At 40.8% G+C, this 27,540-nt stretch overlaps 1 protein-coding gene across 1 annotated transcript in view; it reads left to right on the forward strand.

Moving 5' to 3' along the window:
• CHST9 (carbohydrate sulfotransferase 9) overlaps positions 1-16,613 on the forward strand; it is a 210,823-nt gene extending 194,210 nt beyond the window's left edge. The window contains exon 6 of the mRNA XM_047087087.1: positions 15,522-16,613. Within this exon, the coding sequence (XP_046943043.1) occupies positions 15,522-16,613 (1,092 nt within the window). The remainder of the gene's footprint in view (positions 1-15,521) is intronic.
• Positions 16,614-27,540: the final 10,927 nt, after the last annotated feature.

The following is a 27,540-nucleotide window of genomic DNA, read 5'->3' on the forward strand; positions in this document are numbered from 1 at the left end:
GAGACCCAAAGTCCTTCCTGTGATTTCCACGATCTGACTTTCCTACAAGATATGGTCCCACACTCCCCTTTGATTTTGTCTTAAGTCACTGTGCCCTTCTCGCGACAACCACACGGGTTCCCCCTGCATCCTTCCACCTGGCCAGGTGCATCCCCAGGCGAGGAGTTTGCACTCGCTGCCCCTGCCTGAGATGTTTGTCTTAATGACCTCTGCTCCAGCAGCTTCTCCACAAATAGATCTTCTCGAGACGTCCATTTAATGTAGTCTCTCCGTTCTTCCCACAACTCACGCTATGTCACATGGCTCTGCTTCAGCAATTGTTTTCTGGTTTATTTATTTGTTAATTGTTCATATCTACCTTCACCCAAAGAACATAAGTACCATGAGAGCAAGACCCTTGTCAGAGTTGTTTGTCCCAACACGTTTAAGAGTTCACTTAATAATACTTCAATAATACTCAATAAATACTTCAAATGAATGCCTTGCTTAATTAATTCTGCCAGCAGGCAATGGCAGTAGTCTAGGCATGAAAAAATGTGTATAAGTGTTCTATTGATAGTGAGAATAAACACTTTAGATGGAAAAAAAATGAATAGAATTTGGTACCTGAGTATGGGAAGCGAAATAACAAATTAAGACAAGATCCCCAGGGTTACTGCAGAAGGGCGAGACTCTCGGCAGAAATAAAAAAGTGGTGGTTAAAAGCCACATTTCATGAGTATACACCACCTATAAAGCATGATGTATTTATTCCATTTGATTTCCACAACTCTATTAGGGAGGCCTCAGATGGGAGGTTGAGTCGGCTACCACCGAGTTGCTCAGTTAGATGTCCTATTCCAGTGAGTGACATTGATTTGGCAGAAAAGTATTGGTCTGATAGCCATTGACAATTGCAAGTAAAGCAGTGTGTGTATATTCATCCAAAACCCACTCTCACTAGTCAGCCTCTCCCTATGGCCTTGGTCCACGTTTCCTTTCACTAAAGCAGACTGAAGTCCTGGCAGAGGCCAAGACAGGCAAACTGACCCTCTGTGCCAATTAGTATAAATATATCTCTCCTCGCACAGGAGGGAGCATGCTCTGAACTGGGGAATCTCAATGGATGGAGCCTGAGTCACAGATGAGGCAAGAGAGTCTTCCCATTGGTCTGAGAACTGGTCTAGAAGTACAAGTCTTGTCTCTGGTGTTCACAGATGAATGATGCTCGGAACTATCCACTTTCAGTTATCATACTGGCTACAGGCTGGTAACTAGTGGCCTTCAGTTATGGGAGACCCTCAGAAAATTCCCCGTGTGGAGCCTGAGACTTCCCCTGTTGGATACATTCTTCCCCTGTTTGGAGAGTAGGTGGAATCAGTAAGCTGTGATATTATTTCTGAGCAAGGTACACCAAGATGTGTTTGTTCCTTTCAAGGAGAAGATTACAGAATTGTATTAAGGAAAGGGAGGTGAGGATGCCATCTCTGAAGGACCTTCAGAGAATTATGCTTGCTTGCTTTATGATAGCAATGTCTCTATAAATAGGTTAGACAGAAAATCCTGTTCATCAGTGTCTGGATGAGATTTGTGGTTGGATATCAACAGCGGTCCTGTTCCCCCCCCCCTTGGCATCGCTGTTCTTAGGGCTCAAGTAGCTTTGGACTAGTAGGGAATGGGTGGAGGAAGAAGCATTTCCCCAGGTATATGCCACTTCCCGGGACTTGGACTCTGCCTAAAAACAGCAACAGAAAGCGTTGGACGGCCCCCAGCACCACCACCCCCCCTTGGCCAGTGTCACAGTTGCACTTACCCAGGCTGGGCTGCAGATGGCAGGCGCCTCTCTGTGATCCTCCCATGTCCTGTAGGAGCTCAGTCTGTACCAGCTCTGAGGGATGAGGTTGTATTGATACTGAAGACTCCCAGCCTCAGGCCAAGGGATCAGGATCAGTGCCGCTCCTACTGGCCTCATGAAGAAAGGGTGACCAAAAGAAAAACTCATGGCCATGACCATTGATGCCTCTTAGTATCCGTTTCAGTGACATCTTGAATCAAGTACAGTCACCTTCAGGAGAAACAACTCATTTTGGAAACCCCAACAGGCTTCAAAATTTAGATTGAAATAATATTCTTAAGATAAAACTGATAAAATTTATCTTAGTGCACAAAGAGATAAGACCTACAAATATGCATTTTGATCAACACTTTGTTTTGACAGAGATCCACTCATTCTGACCCCCTCATATGGTAACTCACTCTACTGCCCCTCGCCTCTCTGTTCTCCTGCTTTGCTATGAGTTTATGTCTTACATTCTTCCTTTGCATTCCTCCTCAGACTGAAATCCCAAAAAGAAATCCGTGTCGGCATGGCCTCAAGATCACCATGGCGTGATCTGGTGCCCATGGCAACTCTCTGTTCCTAGTACAGGGCCCAGGTAACCCATGGTAGCACCAACGTGTGAGGTGCCTGCTCTAGACTGAAAGGGTTGGGCCAGGCTTTGGGGAGGCAGTCTTGAGGAAAGCTGAGTTGTCAAATATGCAGGCAAGTAAGCCAGAGGGGCCTGTGTGTCGCTTGAAGGTGCTGACCCAGGCAAATCTGATCTGGGGCTGGCAGATGCTTAACCAAATAAGACAAATGGAATGTGTTCCTGCCAGTGTCACTGTTGCTCGCACAGTGTGGCCGTTCCCAGAACTCAAGTAGCTTTGGACTGGTAGGCAATGGGTGGGGAAGAAACGGGCCCTTGCGTGTACACGGCTTCCTGGGACTGAGTTCTCACCATGCTGACACCCTCTACTCCACCATTACCTTGACTCAGTCATTCTCTTGGACTCTGCTTCTCTTTAAGGCTGATGTTATTTTTTTTTTCTCTTTGCCAATAACGAGCCAAACCTCTCCATGTTTTCCAGTCTAGAGCCAGAGGGAAGATGGATAAATAGATTTAGCTAGTCACTGTCCACACCTGAGCAGAGGCTGTTGCTCCACACTTTTTCACTGGTGGCCAGCTAGCCTATGGATAAGCTGTCCTTAAAAAGCAGGTGCTCACTCCTAATTGGTGCCTATCCCCACCACTTCTTAGAGGAATAGGGCCTGTTGCTGTGGTCATTTCACTCTGAAGTTGGGAAGGCCGGAATTCTGGATGAGCTGTCCAATGTCAAGGGAAAATCAAGAAAGACACAGAGACAGGATGCATTAACATTTTGGAGGAACCAACTATGTGGTCAGGAACTGTACTAGGAACTTTAAAACTGCCTTTATCTCATTCTCAAAAAGCCTCCTTTCCTCTTGCCATCAGAGTGTCAGAATAAGAGGGCTGAGATTTTAGGATAAATCTTGGGTAAATGGGTCCAAAGAGAACTTTTGTTCAAAGTTGGTTCTAGGTCACGGGGCTGCCTGCCCCGGGCAAGAGAACTCTTACAGAGTTCTCTTACAGAACTCTATGTAGCCTAGTTCGGCTCCATAGGACTAGGTTCCATCTGGTCATAAGGTGCTCCTTTTCTCAGCCTTATTTTATGCATATATACACAAACTCATTGTGAACACTTCCAAAGGGCAAGTGACACTTCCAAAGAACAAGGTGTTGGGATCCTGGACCCCAGCCCATGCCATCACTTCGATTTCAACATGTGCAAGAACAAATATTAGGATTCTCACTTTAAAAATGGGAAAACAGAGAACCAGAACGTTAATTGACTTCCTGTCACAACACTGGCTGTGCCTTTGTATATTCTCTCGTCTCTTAATATCTCCTTGCATTTTGGCCAGACTTCCAGCGACTGCCAACACCTGTGACTCTGCCTGAAGGTGTCTACCCTGGCCTCCCATAGAGCAGGCGAGAGTTGCCAGACCTCTTCCCTTTAGGAGCCATCAACCAAGGCTGATGGGATTTGATGGGATAACTCTGGAGCTTTGAAAGTTCCCCCAGTGGAACAGAAATCCAGTTCCTACTGTGCTAACTTGCTTAAAAATTCACCCTATGCTCTCTGCCTTCTCTTCCCTACCTTACTTCCCTACTGTCCTACAAGTGTTTGTTAGAATCAACTCTAAATTAGCAACTTACACTCACATCCTTGACTCAAGGTCTGCTTCTAGGGAAACACAAATAAAGACACTGCCCTAAAAGGTGGGGAACCTGGTGCATCTGGCTCAAAATTCTTTATATACTTTATACTTTATGCTTTCGTGATCTATCCAGCTACCGTGTTCCTGGCTTCACAAAAGCTTTCTTCTCTCTTGCACTTCCCTCGCCATCCCATGGAAGCACCCCACCCCTCTCCTCCACTGATCACCCATGTCTCTGACCCTCCCTGGTCCACCCCAAGTCAGTTTCCAGTTCTAGTGTCACCTCAGGGACTCATTTCCTTTGCTTTCTAACCCATACCTGTAACACCACCACCTGCTCCCATGGAAGGAATGAAAGAGGGAAGGAAGGAAGGAAAGAAAAGAGAGAGAACAAGAAAAGAAAACACAAAAGCATTCCAACCCAGGTCAGCGGGCTCCTTCTCCCCATCATACTCCCCAAAACTAGAGCAAGAACTGTCTAGCAACTGCATTCTCTAGAAGAAGGTATTGGAGTCAAGGTTGCCTCCCCCATGTCTCCTCCAGAACTCTCTCATACATACACGCCTTTGTTGTTATTCATCTTCAACTCAAGGGGATGAGAAGCTGGTTGACAATTATTAATTTTTAGAAAACTAAACATTAACATATTGGAGATATTAAGGAGCCATATTTCAAATCTATTAGATATCTAAAATTCCAGTGAAATATCAAAATCCTTGCAATGAAACATCCAATTATTCTACCTCTTTTATTGCAAATTGACTTTATTTGTGACTCTCATCCACACTTGACATGTGCAGGCGCACCTAGAAGAAAAATTGTGAGGACCAAACATTCTGAATGCACATTATCATGTTGCAGCTCCTCATTAAAGTTTTGAGTTTCTTTAAAAAGCAAAATGTTTTGCTATTTCTTCCTGGGATGGACATAAAGAACTGGAATGTGTTCCTGACTTCTCCAAACTCACTCCACAGAGTGACTTTGGGCAAGTTATTACACAAGTCTTTATTTATCCATAAATTTAAAAACAATAGCCTCATTCTCTCAAGATAACTTAGAAGACAGATAAAATGATAAATCTATAAAAGCACAATGGTCTCCTTGTAGAGAAGCCTTATCTACTTACATACATTGAGGTTATGTCTGTTTTCAGCTTCTGATGGTCTTGCCAAACGAGTGAGCAGCCCTGTTCTTGGGAGAAACTTCCCCGTTAATGTAATTGACATTTCACTACATCCTCAGTGCTCATATCTTAATTTTTCTTAGCTTTAACAGGAAAGAGAGAGAGAGAGAGGAATTAAACCCAAAATTGAAAGAACTGGCAAGTGCAATTATAACTTTAGTCCTTGCATGCAAGGTGACTATAGAAATTAGCTTGTTGGCTCAGCTTAAATAGCCTCACTACTGAAACTATTGTTTTGTGTTCAAGCAGCTTAAATGATTTGAAGGTTGCAGCTTAGAGAGAGCTAGAATTCGCTAGTTTCTCTCTTTACCCTCTAGCTCCAAGTGTTCATTATTTCTTCCTGTAACTGTAGTTGTGATTTCTTTTCCTCTGTTTTCTTTCACTGGCTTTGCCACCACTTCCATTGATCTTTTTTTCCTTCCCATTTCTGTCTCTCAGTTGTCCTCTGCCCTCTTTCTTCCACTCAGTTTTATCCCCATTGAATATTTATCATAGACTCTTAACTTTGTTGTGTTTTAAGTGAGAGAGAAGAGGAGAAAAGGATGTCAAAAGCAGAGGAAAACCAGTGATATACACCTAGAAAATACTTGTCACATAGAGATGCTCATAAATAAACATTTAAGGAATAAATCAATAAAATATCTATCATTTATAGAGAACATACTTTGTGTTAAGCACTCTACACATATTTCCTGTAATTCTACACTGCAAGGGAATGCTGTTTTTCTCTCCATTTTAGAGACAAGGAAACTGAAGCTTAGAAGAACTAAAATAGGTTAGGCAAGGTTGCTGTGATAGAAAATGAGAGAAAAGGGGCACAAAACCAGGTCCTCGTGATTCAGAAATTCTGGTTCTCAACTGCCATGCTCTCTTGTGACAGACATATGCTTGGTGCTTTACTTACATCAATTCATTTAATGGGAATTAAACAAGGAGTAAATTACTTGATATATGTGCAGCTGAAAAAAGCCACAAATGAGTAAGACTGAGGTCAGAAGCACAGCATTAGCAATGGCTTTGTCAAGTTGGGCCTGTTACGTCATCTCCCTGAGCTTCGAGTCCTTCATCTGTAGAATAAACACATCCATGTCTTGTCTTTGGGTTGATGCAGCAGTTAAACGAGCTTGCTCCATTCCCCCTGGCTTTTATACTGGGCAAAAAAAAATGAAGAAGAATATTCCGGAGAGAGAAAATAAGTCACAGGGACAGGAAACAAATGATTTTGCACAGTCCACACTTTCTCCAAGAAACCCTCCCTGCCCTCCAAACTGGATTGAATGCCCCTTTTTAATGCTCTCCTGGCATCACCTTCCTCCTGTCTTGCCACCTGCCATAAGTGTGGTCATTCTTGACTGTCTTTTCTGTATCTCCCTCCCCTCCCCTCCCCTGCCCCTGCCCCTGAGGCCGCCCCATACTAGCAGGGACCAGCTGAGACTTCGCTGGCTATTCCACCAAAATGCAGCCCAGAGCCTGGCGCACAGTTAGTGCTCAGGAGACATTTGATCAGTGAATAACTGAAGCTGAAGAGTAGGAGATGAGGATAAGAAGGAGACAGGGCGGATGGCACCGGATACTAGGATTGCATGATCACAACGTTCCCAACTGTCCCGGTGTCCTGGTAGAAACGCAGTCAGTCTTCACCCCTCATATAACTGAGCCATCAGTTTCCGAAGCCCTTGGCCTACGACTTGAGAGAAACAGCTCTGGGACAGAGGGGCCGGGCAGAGACACACTGGTTTGCATCCTCAGAAAGCACCAGCTTTCAGGCATCCCACCCACTGCTCTCCTTGCCCTTATTAACCACTAGAAATAAGTAGATCTTCACGATGGTATGAAGACATCTAACTGCATTCATATCTAGATTGAAAATAAATCACAAAAGATGCGTTCTTAAAGGTAATACTGTGCAATTAAACTAGAAAACTATCAAAACCAATGACAGGAAGGGACACATCTAATTACCAATATTATCATCATCAACTTTATCTGTTAATTGCCCATCAAGGTCCCCCCACAATGGACACAGGCACCGTGGATACTTTTTGAGCCCAGAAAAAAAAACTGGGCTCATGAGTTGTCCTTCTTCCCAAGCTGTGTGCCTTAAACAACTTGCTTAATGTTTTTGAGGCTCCGTGCCTTCATCTGGGAAATGGAAGTGGAAGATTATCCTAGCAGTAGGTGATGGTGTGTTATGGGTCTGACACGTAGCAGGCACTCAAAACTGGCAGATGTGTGATCACCATGACTGCTCTAACTAAAGCCTTCTAAGGCCCATAAACTCGGGTAGCACCTCTACCAGCCAACAACTTCCAAATCTGTATACTCCGCGTCGGAGTCCTGCTACTGAGACGCCTATCTCTCAAGGGCACCTCGAACTCAAAGGGTCTGAAATTGAAGGTAGTGAGTACTTAAACCACCCCATAGCCTTCCATGATATCTGCTACTCCTATTTCCCCGGTCTGGGAAATGGGGGGCAGCATTCCTTATGCTTTTTTTGCCCCCACTCGTCCACTCTTCCAGTCTGATTAATTTCCTGAATTTGCCCAAGATAATTCCCTTTTCCTGCATTCTTACCTCATTGTCTTGGCTCCTCTCCTAAGGGACAGTCACAGTTGTCTTCTCGATGACCCCCTTCCCCCCAGCTCCACCTGCCCACTGCTGCTAGAATGTTCGTTCCAAACCCCTGCCTCGTCGAAAATCCCTGCCATCTACATGGTAAAGTCTAGACTCTTTATATGTCATGTACATGTCATCTAGACTCTTTATATGGGCACAAGGATTCACCCCACCTGCCTCTCCCTCTAATCCTCATCTGTCCCCCAAGTGTCTTCTCCGTGTCGGCCTGTAGTGTCTTTCCTATCCATGACTTGTTGACCTGCCAACTCCCCAGTATCCTCCTAGATTCATCTCAGACGTCACTTCTCTTTGAAATTTGCCCCAAAATATTTCCTCAGAAAACCTAAGAATTCTTGTCTCTGTTCCCTGATACCTTATGTATCCTTTCACTATGGCAGTTATCACATTTTTTCATAAACTGCTTATTTTTGTAATGTTTATTTGTTTGGGGGGTTCAGAAAGAGAGGAAGAGAGAGAGAATCCCAAGTAGGCTTTGTACTGTCAGCTCAGAGCCAACATGGGGCTCGATCTCACAAACCATGAGATCATCACCTGAGCCAAAATCAAGAGTCAGACCCTTAACTGACTAAGCCCTACCCAGGCGTCCCCATAATGTGCTTATTTTTATCAATACATTTAAACTTCAACTTCCTCAAGAGGCCATACAATTTATCTATTTTGCCTTTGTTTATGCAATGCCAAACACAGCATAGAGCAGTAGCTCAACACATGCATTATGAACGAATGATCAAAGTCCTTGAGTTACATGATAGCACAATAGCAGATGAAGTCGTACAGAAGTACACTTGTCAACTGCATAAAGCCAGTGTGTGCCAATTGCCCGAGTACAGGGAACTACAGGAATGATAATTGTTCTTCAATTAAATTCGAAACATATGTTTATTCGAGAGACTATTCTAGATACTAGTGGAAGTTCCATAGACTTACAACACTGCACACTGACCTTTAATAAGTTTAAAATGTATGGGAGAGATAGTCACCTAAACAACCAACTCTAACAACTAACCAGGGTAAAATGAAAGGTGCTAAACAAAAGGCTTAACACCAAACCAGGTCAGACTTGTCGTCACACCCTGCTGTCGCACTTCTGCTCCCCAGGCCTCCATTAGCATGCTGCTGAGCCTTTGCCGCTATGGTAACCGATTCATTATGTAATTCATTGTGTAATTATGTGCTTAATGTATTTTTCCCTATAAGAATATTAGCTCCATGTGGGCAAGGATCACATTCATCTTATCCACCCCTCCATCCCTGGCATCTACCCCGCTACCTAATATGTAGTAGACCCTCAATGACTTCAGGGGGAGAGAGGAAGGGCAATTAATGTCAATGTTGAGGAGCAGAGAAGACTTCACAGAGGATGTATATGGAAACAGAGGCCTTAAAAACTAACAACAGGGCCCTCACATTTACTGCACGGTTCATGAAAAGTCCATATTTTTTCCCATTAGGTTTCTTTGAATACTCATTTTTCTCATCTGTAGTGATAATATCTTTTAACTAACTTGGCAAGCATGTCCATTCTTCAAAGGTATTTATGGAAAACTATAGCTCTCTGCCATAGTTTACAATTTAGCTATGCCTAGAAGAGTTTCCCCAGTGAGAAAATAAAATAATGATGTGAGCTGGAATAAATCACTTTTTTCACAGGTGGCACGACTAAGTGCTAATGCTGCTGTGAAGAGAGCAGAATCCCTCGCTGGAGTCCTGGGCGGTTTTCAAGGAGACAGCAGGATTTTTCTATCAACAGGATTTCTATAAAATCTAAGAGATTTGGAAAGTTCTAGCAAGGGGAAGAACATGAGTGAAGGGTGTTGAGAGCCCGGTGGAAGCAAGTAGAAGACAGCATGTGTCGAGATGGGAGCAGAGCACAAAGTGACAAGCCCAGTGGTGACACAGTACCGATGCCAGCTAAGGAATCCGGTCTTTGGTTTATATATAGTTGAGCCAGTTCCAGATTTTAAAGGGATGAAAAGTTAAAATGTTTTAGGAAGACTATTTTGGCAATAATCTTCAGAGAAACCAATTAGTAGGATACTAAAGAATATCCAGTTAAGAGGTAATAAATAAAAAAGATTTTTAAAGACATTATGAGATGTAAATTAACCAATTTACTTTCTGATTGTTAAGGCATCTCTCAGATTTTGTGAGTGGGTGGCCAGAATGTAATAGAACCATTTCAGAAATAGAAAAAAGCGCAGGAGGAGCCACTTTGAGAAGGAACAGGAGACGTTTGGCTTTATAGACATTCACTTTGAGGACAAGCAGAATGAGGTGTCCTGAAGGAAAATGAAGATGTAAAAGTCTACTCTTTTTATATTGTTATTATCATCGGCATTATGATGATGGTGGTAGAATTTCATTAGTATAACCTGCAAATTTAAAATACCATCAATCTCATAGCCAAATTATGGAAGTGGTCCAAGTACCCATCTACTGACAAATGAATAAAGAAAATGTGTGTGTGTGTGTGTGTGTGTGTGTGTGTGGGTGGGTGGTGGAATATTACTGAGCCATCAAAAAGATGAAATCTTGCCATTTGCAAAGACGTGGACGGACCTAGAGAGTATTAAACTAAGTGAAATAAGTCAGTCAGAGAAAGACAAATACCACATGATTTCATTCATATGTGGGATTTAAGAAACAAAAAAAAATGAACAAAGGAAAAAAAAGACAAACCAAAAAATGGATGCTTAGCTACAGAAAACACTCTGATGTTTACCAGAGGGGAGGGGGGTGGGGAGATGAGTGAAACAAGTGATGGGTATTAAGAGTATACTTACCATGTTGAACACTGAGTAACGTATAGAACTGTTGAATCACTATATTATACACCTGAAATTAAGATAATACAGTATGTCAATTATATTGGAATTAAAATCAAAAACTTAATTAAAAATAATAATTTAATGCAATATAATACTGTTCATCTTGATTTTAGTAATCCGAACCCTTCCGTCATGGAAAGTCTTTTCTGTGATTGAAGAAAATGGAATGGGGATGGGGTGGGAAGGGAGGGAGGCCACCACACCCTATAATGGTTTTCATAAGGTGAGTGATGGTGGGCTAAGACATGCTAGAGGAAGGTCTAGTGACCATCCAACAAGAAGTCTCCTGGGGTGTCACTACTTAGAAGGAACCCTTAGCCCATCTCTTGATTTAATCATAGCTGAGGAAACTGACTAGTACTAAATACACTATCAGGAGATTGAAGTCTCATTTATGAGCAATGAAACTTTCCCTCAGGTAGTTATCTCCCTAGCTGAACTAGTCATTAGAAAGTAGCTTGAAGAACATGGACTTCCAGCAAAGGGAAGTGGATAAACGTGTAAGGTATCTCATCAGGTGTGTTGTGAGGGCTCATGTGACATCCCTTCCCATAGCAGAGTATTTGTCTCTACTTACTAAAATATTCACACCCGCCATATTTGATGTCCTTCTCCTCTAGATGGTATGAGATGAGCTTGTATTTTTTTACTTTCGTTTGCAATACTCTCTTGAGTGGTCCCCCAAATGCCATTACTGCCTGCAGAGTGCCTGGGGAGCTTGTTTAAGGTAGAGTCAAGAGCCCCACTCCCAGAGATTCTGCTCCCGAGTGTCCACAGTGAGGCCTGGGAGGCCTGGGAAGCAGATTGCTGGCAAGCCTCCAGAGGTTCCCAGGCAGCCTTGAGTGACTTTGAACCAATCTGATTTGGCAGGCAGGTAAGGCTCCGAGCCCTCCTTGCCTACTTTAGCATGAGCAGCTCTACGTGTACCTATATTATTTGTGTTCTCTTCTGCCAAAGATTTGTTTGAATACAGATTTTCAGCACCTTGACAAGAATTGGTAAATTATTTATCTAAGTTAACCTTGACCTTTTGATTAACACTTTTTCTTTGACAAGGTTATAAAACAATTATTTGAAAGCCCGTCATTTAGTTAAAAGCACATTTACTGCAAGAAATAAAGCAGAAGAAACTTCTATTTCCATGAAAAGCTTTTTCCTCAGTCATTGCTCTCCAATATAAATGAAAATATAAAATTTCTGAATACCATATTGTCTGAGGCACTAGCTGATGTTTAATTTCATGAAAAAGATGCTGAATTTCTCCTTCCACTTGGTATTTGAAGAAAATCTAAAATATTCCAAGTAAAAATGATTGTATTTTAAAGTGACTATTTGTACATGTAAAACTCTGATTTTGTGTGCATGAGAAGGATGTCCTGGTTATGTGCAAGGAGTCATCTTACACACACTGTTTTTCCTATGTGCAATGACAAACAAGCTGACACTAGTCCCTTCTATTTAAAAAAGAAGAAATTATAATCTTGATACAGTCAAGGTATAACCACTATGAATGTTTAGGAGGAGCTTAAAAAAAAAACCATAAGGTGACACAGGAAAGAACACCATTGTAGACAGTTTTGTGAATTTATTTTTTTTATTTCATTAAATATGGCATGAAGGCTGGTGAAATGTAGTACAATTGGGTAAGTAAATCCTGTTAATAGATACACAGATTCATTTTGTGCTGTATCTTGAAATAAACAATCCACCTGTGGTCTTTAAAAATTGCACTTAATCAACAATTATTGGTTGACTGTTTTCTGTGTGCCAGGCAACATGTTATGTACCAGAGATCCAAAAGAGAACAAAAAAAATAAGACCTCTGTGGTCATGTTCTAGTGCAAGAGGTGGGAGTGGGGCGGGGGGTGGGGGGAGACAACACAGAAGTAAGTAAATAAAATCATTTCACATTGCAATAAATGCGATGAGGAAAGTAAGCAGAGTTCTTATTTGGGAACCTTACATGGGAGAGAATCTCAGAAGAGAACATAATTTAGACAAGGTGGACAGGAAAACCTCCCTGCAGAAGTGACTTTCTAAGAGCAAATAGAAGAACCAGGCATTCTGGCTACTAAGAGCTTGAATAACATGGTGAGAAGTGGTCAAAGAACTGAAAAAAATGGAAGTTGCAATGAGCTGGAAGGTTAAAGGATGGTAGTCAGAGAGATGATGGAGGTGGCACAGGCACTGGTGATGACACGGTCTATGAGAAATGAATAACACCTCTATTAAAGGCGAGGTGGTCAAGGAACTGAGAGTTTATTGGGTGTCAGAGTCACCACACACAATGACAAGAAGGGGTATGAGAAGCAAAGTCTGAGCTAGAAGCTGAAGTCTTCAGTGCATGAAGCAGAAAGGACAAGGGTGCAGGCAGACGACAGCATGAGGAGGGAGAAGGGAGGCTCAGTAGGACACGTGTGCTTGACAGAAGCAGAAGCTTTTGCCAAGGGACATGTCCTGGAAGCAGCAGTGAATTGCAGGGAAATAGTGCCCTGACTTCTGGCTGGAGGGACAAGTGGTTCAAGGAAATAAAGTTTTGTCTACTTGAGAAAGTGCAAGGGCAGCAGAATCTTGGGGGCCAGCCAGGTTCCATGTAGAGAAAGTCCTGGGAAACAAACATTCCAGAAGTCTCCAGAGTTTAAAGGGGAATTTGATGACCACAAACAGAAGGTCCAGAGGGCACAGTGGAAAGCTGATTTTGTTTTTGTTCTTGTCAATGGGGCAGGGAGGGAACTAATTAAGGTACATCTAGAGACACACAAATTATAGTCTGGATAATAATGGACAACTGGGGAACCTTGAAATTCACTAGGTCAATGGGATAAAACATTATTACTACACTATAAAATATTAATAATAGCAATTATTATTTACAGTTGTAATAGTAGAAGAAGTCGCTGCAAAAATATATTGGCAATTTTATTTCAGGCCTGTACTAAGTACTTCCCATGCAGTCAACCAATAACCCCATGCTCTTCCAAAGCCCAAGTCAAATTTCAGATCATCTGTGAAAATTTAATGGACTACAGGTAATTGATCAGAGTAAAGATGGATTCAGGGCTTTGAAGTCATCCTGGCAGTCTCCAGTATGACAGAAGACAAATGGTTTTAGACTTGAAACACCAAACAGTTGGCTCAATGCTATGGAAGATTTGGGCAGCTGTTTTATGGGGCTACCCAAGTTGGTGTATGGTGATCAGGGGTTACTCACACAATCTTCTTGCACTAGAAAGAAGCAATTCCCACCCCCACCCCACTTAAAGCCTAGCTAGTAGAAGGACCATGATGCTTTGAGGTGGCTTCCATCCACAGTGCAAACTATTTCTCTGCTCTTTTGCTCAATTTGCTAGAATATTACTAATAAACTTGGAATATTTCATTCCATTTATTCATTTGTTCACTCAATAAATATGTGAGAGCAATTACTATAGGCTCCAGGCCATTCTAGACACTGGGGATACAGTGGATGGATGGATGGATGGATGGATGTCAGATAGATAGATAGATAGGTAGATATCCTCCTCTAGGGAACTTCTCCCACCACTTCTTCCAACACTAGGCTGGTGGCCCCATTTATTATTCCCACAGCACACCATTTGTTGATGGGTTTTTCCAATAACATGCTGACAATTCTGTATGTATATTTCCAGGCCAGTCTTCTCCTCAACCATCCTTTTCAAGTGTAAGTGAGATCATGTTACTTCCCTGCTGAAAGCCCTTCAAAGTCCCCCTAGTTTACCCACAGTAAAAGCCAAAGTCCTTACAATTTTACCTCTAGGAGAGGATTCCATCTTGTAAGTCCTGTCTTCCATGTATTCCCTTCTGCAGTCATTGCAAGAGCTGTAGGAAGACGTAGTCAGATGAACAGTAGACGGTTGGTAGGCTGATTCATCCCACTGACATGAGAACTAAATTATTGTTCTACTTTTCATACAATTTTATGTAGCAGGACATCAATTAGACTTTTGAAAAAGACAAAGTTTTCATACACGAATGAAATTGTATGGTTATAATTACTAAATTATTATGATAAATGAATATTCTGAAATAAAACATTTTCCAAGGGAAAAAATATCTCCTTTTGCAAGTGCTTGAAAAACTGAAATGGTCATGAGGATTTTATAATTTGCCTTGCTGCAATTTTAAGTTGTAATTTGTGACTTTAAACTCTTCCGTGCATCACAGAATACCCCAAAAGCAGCTACATTCTGTATCTACATTCAGATGCACTAATTAATTAATGCTTGAAGGTAACTCATTCCTGAATAGCTCAAGAATCATTGACCTACAGGATGATGAAGTACATTCTAATGTGCTACAGACAAAGCTAAAATGAAAATTCAGGACACCCTCCTTTCCATCTTGTGGCCAGTGTGTGTGTGTGTGTGTGTGTACCTTGTAAGGTTGTATAATTGATAACCATAGTTAACAGAGATAGTACAGAAAACAATAACCAACTTACTATGATCATACTCAAATCAATACTAGTAGGTTTAGCCAAATAATACTCAAGATAATTTAGCTTGAGAAAATCTATTAATATAATGCAGCACATTAACACTAAATAAATGATAACATGTAAGTAACCAAATATGTATAATATAAAATGTGAAACTTTGGCTCAAAATGATGCTTGGATACCATTTTTCATTGTTATATTTTCTCTGAAGAAACTTATTACAAAATGTGTATTCAGCATGCTTTGCTAAATTGTTCTGGCAGCTTATATGAAATGTGCTCTCCTCAATAGTATTGTAAAACAAATATGTTCAGATCCTTGTATACTCACGTTTGTGAATGCGCTTTCAACATTTCTCCTTCTCTATTTTAACAGAACCTCAAGTTCCACATCACTGAGGATCCCAAGGGAAAAAAGGAAAATCTTCTGCTCAAGTCTGAGAGGCCAGTGAGGGTCTTAACAAAGACCAGCCACTCACAAGGAGAGGATCGAGTTTTGGGGAAGACCACAGGGCCACCAACAATTAAGCTGATTGCAAAACATCAAGGAACTAGGACTGTTTTCAAGAAGTTCAGTGAAATGAAGTGGCCATTGGACATACACCCTTTAAATAAAAGTTTAATCAAAGACAACAAATGGAAGGAAACGGATGTGGCCCAAGAGAAACGCAGGTCTTTCCTTCAGGAGTCTTGCAAAAAATATGGCGGGGTGAGTCGTCCTCAATCACATCTTTTTCATATGGTATCCAGGATCTATGTGGAAGATAAACACAAAATCTTATATTGCGAAGTACCCAAGGCTGGCTGCTCCAACTGGAAGAGAATTCTGATGGTGCTAAGTGGGTTGGCTTCCTCTGCGTACAACATCTCCCATGATGCTGTTCACTACGGGAAGCATTTGAAAAAACTAGATAGCTTTGACTTAAAAGGGATATATACTCGTTTGAATACCTACACCAAAGCTGTTTTTGTTCGTGATCCCATGGAAAGATTAGTGTCAGCATTTAGGGACAAATTTGAACACCCCAATAGCTATTACCATCCAGTATTTGGGAAGGCAATTATAAAGAAATATCGGCCAAATGCCTGTGAAGAAGCATTAAATAATGGATCTGGGGTCAAATTCAAAGAGTTCGTCCACTATTTGCTGGATTCCCACCGTCCAGTAGGAATGGACATTCACTGGGAAAAGGTCAGCAAACTCTGCTATCCGTGTTTAATCAACTATGATTTTGTAGGGAAATTCGAAACTTTGGAAGAAGATGCCAATTACTTTTTGCAGCTGATTGGTGCTCCAAAAGAGCTGAAATTTCCAAACTTTAAGGATAGGCACTCTTCTGATGAAAGAACCAATGCTCAGGTCGTGAGACAATATTTAAAGGATCTGACTCGAACTGAGAGACAATTAATCTATGACTTTTATGACTTGGACTATTTGATGTTTAATTATACAACTCCATTTTTGTAGTTTGCATTAATCTTCTAAAACCCTGTAGTTACTTCATGATGATGGCCTCAAATCAGCTAACTGTAATTTTCCTGCAGTTCTCTGTATGAGAGAGAATTTAACCAAGTGTAGTTGTCTTGATTTAATGAAGATTTTTACCAAATAGTATGACACCAATTGGCACAAAGTTATAGGAAAATTACCTTACAGAGACATGTAAACAAGTTGAGTTGCTCTAGAATGTTTGGAAAATAGCTGCTTTTGCATTATGAATTATATTATAGAAGCAATAACCTAGCCAGCTGCTACATTAGCTTCAACAGCCTCTTGCAATGATAGAAAAAGGGATCTAAAATAGCATGAGTATATGTCTACATCCTGGAATTTGTTGTCTAAAGTGCATGGATATATTTTTAGCAGTCTGTGACATATTACTCGAACCTTGGAGAGTTTTCTTACACCCTGGAAATCTTTCTATCAACTGCAATGATAAATCCATTTTGAAATAATATTTTGGACCTAGGCATTTAAGTTTAGATTGGAAGGCATTATGTGATTTACAATATGAGAATATAGCAGAAAAACCAGATGAGGCTATGGCTTTTTATATTCAACAGCCAATAAAAAATGCACAACATGCTAAGATCAAAGCAACAAAAACAACCTTCCTCTTCCAGAAAAAGTTAGGGGAATTGATTCTGTTTTCTTCTGAGCCCTCTGTGCAGAGACAAAATGAACATAACCACTAAAGGTCCTCGCTTCTGAAGCAGGCAGTTGAGAAGTTTAAGTCTCATCAGATATAAATGTGCTCCTAATTTCTGGTTTAATTGGGCAGGGGGGAAATTGTTTCAGGATGGAATAATCATCAAAAACAAAAGTTGCCACTCTGAATATGGGCCTCAAACAATAACAAAGTTTTATAAGAGTATTATTTGAATCAAAGCATCGTGTGCATAGCTTTATATGTGGAATGTACTCTAAGAATAACTTTTCTTTCCAGTCTAATTACTTAGCTTAGGAATGACTTTTTAAAAACGCCTATACCACTTCAAAGATAGGTTATATTCTAGAGAATAAACAAAACAAGAGCCCCTAGAAACATTTTTAATAGGCTTATGCATAAACAAATTCAGGAGTTTTCTTTTTAAGTTCAAATATTCTATCCTAACACAGTCAAATACCATTGCATTCAAATATTAAATCCAAGTTTTGGGAAAACAGGACCATGTGTCACCCCTATCGAAAGTTGTAATGCATTTTGGAAATTTTTTCCAGCGGGCCCTAAATTTGAAGACACGTTTGGATGGGAACTTATTTTAATTGGTTGACTATTTAAGAAGACCACATGTCATTGAAACTCTGTTTAAATGCAGTTCTCAAACATGTTCTTCTTCCCAAACTCTCATTTTTTTTCTCGTCAATAAGTATTCAGTAACGTCTCGCAAAGAAAAGTAGGTATTAATATTTAAATATTAATAGACCAAGATAGTTACCATGGTCCTTATTTCATTTGGATTTTCCATTTCATGGCTGAGTATTCATGAATTGCTTCACTCGACACACGCCTGCTTTGTCCCATCGGTATCTCCCAAGGAGTAGGTACCTGCAACGGCCTGCCAGATCCTAAGTATTAAACCTTCTAACCCAACCTTTTACTACTTTCCACTCCATTTACTCTTGCCTCTAGACCATACACTTGAGCTGTGCTCTCTGTTTTTAAGGAGTTTTACTCTAGAGTAATCCCAATTGTATAATTTAAATTTTGCTGTACCATGTAGAGTGGATTCCTTGTAACTTGGAGACAATGAAATTATCTTTTTATGGAGAAAGAGACAGAATGGAAACTATGCCAAGAAGCCTGAAATTTTATTCCTAAACCATACACACACAAAAACTAATTTTAGATGGAATCTGCTATAAAGTATAGGAGCAGTTTTCTCAACATTATTCCTAAAATCTTGTCAGGAACAAACAAAAAACCCTTCTTTTCATAACTTTGGAAGAAAAAAATGGAAAAAAGTGCCTTAACTCTCTCTTTTTAACATTTCTAACGCACTTGAGAGAATGGAATATATATGTATATATATACATATATATGCACATATATGCGCACATAAACATGTGTTTGATGTGTATGCATATATATGTATATGTACAAACAGACACATAACTCTTTGGCACTGGTGGGAGAGAAGAGAGCTGAGAAAATGATACACGATACTCTCTATCAAAGCTATTCTATGCCTTTCGCCATATATCCTCCTTCTCAGACCCTTTCCACTGAGCCTGTGTAACCAGAGGTTGGTCTTTCAGTCATTCTTTTCCTAAAAGACTGATACCAGCAGGAATCCTGTGTGACGTGAGTCCCAGAGGCCATGTGTTCCATAAGGTTTAATGAAGGAAGAACATATTTTTCAGGTGCCTACTCTTCCTTTTAAATCACTTCTGTTCATGGTAGGGCTGAAGAAGCCAGTCATCATTTTGGATTCCTTGTGATTTTGAATAATTTTCTATTTATCTTTTCTGAATTATTCTGCTTTGCAGACCAACTCACATTCACCTTTGTCGTTTCTGCCTGTGCACAAGCCCCAGGTGTGAGCATAACTGCTTCTTTGGACGCTCACAGTTTCATGGATTTAGATTCCTAAAGGCAAGTGACCAAATCCAGACTCATCTTCCAGATGTCCAGTGTTCATATTTTAACACTAGCATGCTTCGGGTATAATTATGAGTCCTCTAATTAAACCCTAAGGATCTTACTTGTTTTATATGCAGTGGTAACAACCTGGGCAGGTCCCTTCATTCTGTTATTCCCGTCTGGAATTACTATTAGAGTAAAAGTTGGCAATTAAATCCAAAACCACAGTTAGTTAACATGGTAAACTATCTATGGATATGTGTTGATGTGATTATGCCCAGGAACTGCCATAAATTTCAATGGAAATCTATATACAGGGCACCCAACTTTCCGATTTTCTCACATGTGTTTGGAAATACCCAATGGAAATGTGTGGCTACTTGCTAAATTCTCTAACTTTGCAGTCTATAAAATATTATCTAGCAATTCAAAAGCCACTTGGATACCATTTGTAATCAGGAAGAGGAAAAAAACTTATCCGCTTTACTTATGAATAATTATTCTTCAAAAAAGTATTATCTCCTAAAACATACAGGGTTTCGCTGAAAAGACTATATGAGCCAATGCAGGAAATTTTCAATATGAGTTCTCTTTGAAAAGATCACCTGCGGAATTAGTAGAACTTGGAATTCATAGGCTGAGACTACCATAAACATCTCTGTACTATCAGTCATCACTTGGACTCTTGGGGCCTCCTTAGCCTCTAGGCTTTCATGGAATATGGCAAAGCAGAAACTCTGCCCATGGCTAACATCCCCAGCGTGCTCTGAAATTTGAAGGATAGTTGCCCATAAGCCCATAGCTCAATACCTGAGGACCTCAGACCAAGGCTAACTCAATCATAAGCATTATAATAATATTCATGGTCATAGTCATAATCAAACATTTATTCCTTTACTACTTAAGTGCTTTACATGCATTTATTTAATCTCCATAGTCAATCTAAGATGCTATGTAAGCCCACCCCATACAAACACACACTAAATATATATAGAGAGAGAGAGAAGAGTGGTTGAGTAATTTGCCTGAAAAGTCACAGCTGGAAATTAGGTCAGGAGCCAGGATGAATCCAAACAGCAAATACCACTACCAAACTCTCTTCTTAGTTTAAGGACAACTAAAGGCAAGAAATATATTGGCATCTTGAAACTTTTTTGATACAAATATAGATATATATACGTGTATGTGTTTAGCTGGTTATCCCATTTCAGATCAGCTTATCCCTTTCTTCCTGCTGAGTTGACAGATTCAAAGACTTTGTAAGAAGTTAAGCTTTCTTCCTAACCCCTTTTTTAAAATTCCCAGTTGATCGTGGAGCACAATGTAAGAGCAAAAAAGTCCCTGGACCAAGTTTAGCATAACAAAAACAAAATATCATTTTGACAAGAAAGTCCAGACCGCTACAGGAGTGGGCAAGGTCACGGAGAATATGGTCCAAACTGGGAGAGAGTCTGGCCAACTTACCCCAAATCAGCACTTGAAGATGCCAGTGGCTCACCAGGTCAGCCCAAGAGAAAGCTCCTTAAATACTGCTAGAAAGTAAGCAATTGTATATGGTCTCTTTTTTACTGAGCACCTGTCCCCAGGGCTAGTTTAGTTGTCAGATAACCCTAAACAGGCTCAGGAAGATTATAGAAAAGAACAGAGGAGCAGGTTGACTCAAACTAACTGAAAACACCATGAAAAATTCAAGATAAACAAGTGCTCAGATACCAGAGGGAAGACTTTTCCTAGACCTTTGGGGTACCCTCCATGAGGAAGGCCAAGTCTAGAGAGTTCAGCAAAAGGGCATTGCCTCACACCATTTTACTTCTCAGAACTGCCTAGTCCCACACATCTTGTCTACCACAATCCTATCCTTCCAGGCATATTCAAGTCCATTTAGGACAATCATTTCTTCCTTCACCTCTGTTCAACTCTTCACTCTATTTTGAAATACTCACCTCTCTCATATCTAGACATTCGCTTCATGTTAAGTCACCAAGGAATCTCTTTAGATTATTCAGTTTGACAATCTCATCTCTTCATGAGCTCTCTGATCAACAGAAAAAGGCAAAATGATTTTCCCCTGATGTGACATGCATCTGATACTTCTTTTACCAATAAATGCAGGCATTCCTTCCTCTTTTTTTTTTTTGCTTCATTTATTCATTTGCTATAGCCCTCTTCATATGAATAAAAAATCTCTGCTGTCATTGGAATATGTTCTAGGTCTTCCAAGAGGAAAGGAATTGTGTCTGTTTAATTCACTTTGCACTGTTTCTAACAAAGCATGGAAAGAAAGGGTTATTGATATATTTTTGATATATAGTTTAACGGTTCCTCTATAGCTTCTCCTCTTGTATAATATGTTTTATTATTGCCTTTGACTTTCAGACATCTATATGATCAGTGGGTCTAAAGAGAAGGTCCTAAAGCAAGGCGATTGGGGAAGTTATCTAAAGGCACATGGCTTCTCTATACTGACTATCACACCTTAACCTAAAGTATAGCTGTAGACACAGAAACATTTTACACTTCCCAGTTGACATATTTGTTTATTAGATTGGGGGAGGAAATGTTGAAAAAACGCATGATTATGATCAATAGGAAAGCCATTTACAGAGCAGGGAGCAGACACTGGAAACCTACCTGATATTCATTTAATGACGTGAAGAATATGTCTAATCCTTCCCCCAAAAAACGTAAAAGTTAGGTATTATTCCACCCATCGCTTTGTGAGGGAGAAAACCAAGGGTCAGAGAGGTTTAATGGCTAGAAGCCGAGCCAGCTTCCTGCCAAGGTCTCTCTGGCTCCAAAGCGGAGACCACACACGACAGCCTATGGGCCAGATCTGGCCACAGATATGTTTGGTTTGGCCTACGACGCATTTTACTTAATATCTGAATTAGCATTTTAAAATTGGAAAGCTTTCATCAGTAATAAGGAATTTCTGTTACGCAGCACCATTTGTGCTCACCTGAAGACAGTTGGGCATTGTCAAGGTCAGCCCCCTTAGAGAAGCCAGAGAGCTCTTGTTGTTCATGCTCTCCATCTAGGCATCATCACCCACTTACCCTACCTGGCTGGCCCCTAAGTGCCTCACATTTTCATCCCTGCTTTGAAGTGTGTGTTCTTGAGTCTAGCACGCTTCCAAAGGAAAAGCAATTCCTGAACATTTTCTTTGACCATATTTGTGTCATGCAATCCAGGTTCCCTTATCCTCATTCAAAATGCTGCTTGGCCTTTGGTCGTATACCCAGTGGGATCGCCAAACAATATTTCATTGTATGAGAAAATCTCTTTTGACCAACAAAAAAAGATGTTGGGGGAAATCCAGTACCTTCCTTTGGCATCTTTTTTTTCTTAGTCACTGGGTCCCCCTGGCAACAACATTCCTTCCCATCCCCTTCAGCGGAGATGAATCATTCTCCCATGCCCTTGGAACCTCAGGGTCTAGGACAAAAACTGGTTCCCACCAATGCATCCAGACTGCTATTCCATAACTTTTCTTCAAAAACTCCTTCTCTTTTAAAGGTGTACCCACCCTTTCTCTGAAAATTACCTATTTCCCAGCTTTCCCTCAGGATTTCCCCATCAGGCTCATAACATGCCTCTCCACCCCATTCCTGCTATTATTCTGGGTGACTTTTGCCATCCCAGTGACATTCAACTGTCTTTGCTTCTTAGGGCTCTAACCTCCTCCTTCTTCTGCTTCAACACTTAGAGAGCTAGAGAAAACAGAAGCCTAGCCATGGAAAGAGATAACCATGACTCTTGTCCCTAAAGAGCAGAAAACCTGTGGCAAACTATGTAGTACTTCATTTTATCCATTCATTTCCTTAACCAATCCCGAAGTTTAGAAAAATGTTCTTCAAAAATATTATGAACTGAAATGTACTCCAAACGCTAGTATAATTACCGACTTCAAGATGACAATATTAGTTTGACTGTAATTATCATTAAGCAAAAATAAACCCTGATTTAGTCTATCAAGTGCTCAAAAAATAGTGCATAGGCCACCACCACGTATCAGAGTTATCCACATTTCTGTAAAAAACAGATTCCTGTACACCACCCAATATGCGCTGAATTAGAATCTCTGCGAAAACCACTTGAGAATGTTCTCTTTTAACAATCTCCCTGGGATGAGTCTTATATACAACATGGTTTCAGCACTGCTTATGTGTGTGTGTGTGTGTGTGTGTGTGATTTTTTTTTTAATCCTGGTGGATTATAGGTACTAATAAAGCCTGCTCCCTTCGTTCTATTACTTTGTTAAAAAGTTAATGGCTCTTGGCTCAGAGAAGGTCAGCGGGTATTGGTACTGAAGTCCTCTGTGGGATTTTGAGCCGCACTGAAACAGAAACTTGGCATCTGAGGTCCGCCAGCAACAAGTAGAGCTGAAATGATGAAGTGAGTTATGGGAACAGCACTAGTCCCTGCCCAAACTTTGTGAAAGCTTTCAGGATGAAATGGAGAAATGGAAACTTTCCTCTTTGAAACACAAAAGACAAATGTGGACTGAGGGCAATTTTGGCAACTCAACTTCACACTGAATGAAGTGAAGACAGTATGAGTTTTCCAATAAAAAATAAAAAAGCTATTTTCCAATTGACCTAAGATGATTGAAAGTGGAAAATATTTGCTATTTGGGTTATTAGTTTGAAAGCAAGTGCCCCAGGAAATATTTTGCAATTTAACTTAAATGGTAAGAATGTACATTTTCTTGGACTTCATTAAAGAACGTGTCTCCCTTTGCCTTTCTGTTAGGTTGAACCATATGACATTGCCAACATTTGACCATCTCTGATGTACGAACGAACACAGCCCTTTCATACAGTTGCACTAACAGCTCCACTGATACCTACCCAATTCTAGCCGCATTAGCACTCATCTGGGCTAAGAAATAGCCTCCAAAAAGAAGCCCTGCTCCTCATCACTCTCCCCCTTTTTCTTCCTTTTTTTTCCTTTTTAAGTTTGCAATTGTGGTAAAAGACACATAACATAAAAATGTACCATCTTAACCATTTTTAGGTGGCATTAAGGATATTCATGTAGTTACACGGCCATCACCACCATCCATATCCAGGACTCTTTTCATCCTGCAAAACTGAAACTCCATATCCATTACATAGTAACTCCTCCAGCCCCTGCAAAGCGCTATTCTTTCTGTCTCTATGAATCTGACAATGCTAGGCACCTCATATAAGTGGAATCATATAGCTTTTATCCTTCTGTGACTGGCTTATTTCATTTAGCATTGTGTCCTCAGAGCTCATTTGTGTTGCAGTGTCAGAATTTTCTTCCGTTCTAAGGCTGAATAGTATTCCATTATACATATAATTCCTCCCTTTGATCCACTCTACACTCTTTGAAAATAAACTTCCTACAGCATCATTCTGCTCCCAGCTTCTCATTTCCTGGATTCAACGGTCACAATAATATAACCCTTACCCAATATCATCAATTAACTACATAAAACCCATTATTATCCAACCCCTCCCCCAAACTTTATTACATTCTCTAAAAACATACTTATTTCCCCCTATTTTATTGTATTTCACACTGCCTGAAGTGCCTACTTCTCTTCTCCCTCTTTATTTTATATTATTTTTTTTAGAGAAAGAGAAAGCATAAGCAATGAAAGGGCAGAGAGGGAGAGAGAGAGGGAGAGAATCCCAAGCAGGCTCCACACTCAGCATGGATCCCCATGCAGGACTAGTTCCCACAACCCTGGGATCATGACCTGAGCTGAAATCAAGAGTCAGACGCTCAACTGACTGAGCCACCCAGGCACCTTCTCCTCTACCCTCTAACCATCTCCTCACATGACCCCTCCAACCTACTCCTCGCCCACCCCACTCCTTTCCTCCCTTCCCATAACCATCCCTCATTCAGCTTGCTTCACCCACTCTTCCTGGGACACACTTCCACTCTTCTTGCCTTAACTTTATCCATAGGCTGATGGTACCAAGTCTCTTTCTCCAGCTTGTATGTCTTGTGGACTTTGCCCCATATTTGCAACTTCCTGATGGAGTTCTTCGCCTGGATAATCCATTGGCACTTCCAACTCAACATGACTAAAGTTGAACTCATTGTCTAACCCAAAGCCTGATTCTTGTTTATTTAATGGCATCACCATCCATCTACTCTGTCTCCCACATCAGGAACCAAGGAGCCAAATCAGACTTCCCCCAGTGCTGACTCCCCACAGCCAGAGGAAAGCCCACTAACTTCACCGCCTACATTTTACTCAAGCTTCTCCTCTCCCTCCATCCATTCTGCTACTATCCTAGTTCAAACCCTCCTCACCCTCTCTATGCAACACTGCAACAATTTTTAACTGTCCTCCCATTTTGTTCCCTTCTACACCATGCCCCACACGACTGCAACAACCTAGAATGGCCATGGTCCCCTGACATTGGGTAGTTTCCTGCCTCCTGAGCCTTTATTCACTTTGCCCCATCTTTTGAGCACACACCTACCCCCGTCACCCCACCCATATCTCTTAATTGCTACACTCAGCTCAAGAAGGCATTCTTCACCTCTGTGAACCTATGTGTTACTAGGAAGCAGTATGCTATGGTGGTTAAGAGCCTGGAAAATCCTTATATGGGTTTGAATTCCATATCTTCAACTTTCAAACTTTGGGACCTCTCCAGTTTATTTAACTTCTCTGAGTGCTGATTTTCTCATCTCAGAAATGAGGACAGTAATACCTACCTCATAAAGTTACTGAGAGAAATAAATGGGGAAATGTGTAAAGTTTTCAAAAGTATCCAATGAATTATTTTCATTATCTCACTAGAGCCTGTGCATATCTCTATCTTTGCACACATAGGATTCTGATGATTTATGTATGTGCCTGGCTTCTCCAATAAACTGAATTCATCTTGTTCATCTTTGTAACCCCAGACAAGGTACTTGGTAAATATCTCTTGAAGAAATGAATGCAAGAATGAATCCCATACACCTATCCCTATGTTCACACAGCACTATGCCTTTCCCTTAAGGCACATTCTGACTTAGAACAATGTGAAAATATGTCGTAACTTTTCTGTTAGATTCAAAGTTACCTGAGGGTGAAACCAGGTCTTGTTCAATAAATGCACATCTAATTGAATTTCAAGCTTTCAAACGTTGATTCTTTTTAATATCTTATTAAAGTGGGCTCCATTACTACAATATAGAAACAAATAAATACACTAAAAAGCTGTTATTTCATTCATCGTCAGCCCCTTTTTTTCCATTAGCTCTACTCCCTGACCAGGCTGAACTTTGATCTTCTCAGATAAGGCACTCTTTTCCCTGCCTTGAAGCCTCTCTGAAGGCAGCTCCCTGTTCCTGCACACTAGGGACCAATCTAATATCTCATCAGTCTTCAGAAAAGACTTTCCTGACCCCCAAGCCAGGTTCAGCGACTTGCAGTTACTTTTCCAAAGTACATGTTCCCACTGGAAAATGAGAAGATTCTTTGTGTCCAGGTAAGTCTCTGTCACATTTCTAACTTTTTATTCATCACCAAGTATATAGTCAACACTCAGCAAACTCATGCTGACCAACTGAATGGACAAAGCTCTGGGTTTTGGTCTTTCTCCATCGTAAGACATTGGCAAATGCTAGACTGAAAAGGATTACACAGAAGTTACTTTATGACTAAATTCTTAAAGACTGCATCCAGAAGGCAGAAGTCTGTTCTATAACAGAAAAGACTGGGGAGAATTAAAAGGTGACCACTGTGTTGACCAAAAGTGGGGTTTCAGAATGATAGAAGCCAGGTATGTACTTGGCTTTCTGAGACTAGGTAGATATGATTACATGATGGGGAAGAAGGCTGCAGTAGTTGTCAGGAGGCTTGATCTGCAGTGTCTGTGGCAATGGTTAATAGATCATTTGTATCAAGAGGTGAAATATCTGGTCAGCTGACCCTGAAGTTGCTCAATTTGTGTAATCAAAAAAAATTATTTTTTTAATGTTTATTAATTTTTGATAGAGACAGACAGAGAGCAAGTGGGGGAGAGGCAGAGAGAGAGAGGCAGACGCAGAATCTGAAGCAGGCTCTAGGCTCTGAGCTGTTGGCTCAGAACCCACGAACCATGAGATCATGACCTGAGCCAAATTTGGACGCTCAACTGATTGAACCACCCAAGTGCCCTCCCCCCAAATGTTTTAAGTGTACTTTATTTTTTTAGTCTGTTTACTTATTTTGACAGAGAGAGAGAGAGAGAGAGAATGAGTGGGGGAGGGTCAGAGAGAGAGGGAAAGAGAGAGGGAGAGAGAGAATGGCAAGCAGACTATCTGCTATCAGCACAGAGTCCCATGTGGGGC

The sequence above is a fragment of the Lynx rufus genome, unplaced genomic scaffold, assembly GCF_022079265.1.
Source record: "Lynx rufus isolate CCGP_SWC_20201006 ecotype Redwood Valley unplaced genomic scaffold, mLynRuf1.p SCAF_22, whole genome shotgun sequence".
Classification (NCBI taxonomy): Eukaryota; Metazoa; Chordata; class Mammalia; order Carnivora; family Felidae; genus Lynx; species Lynx rufus.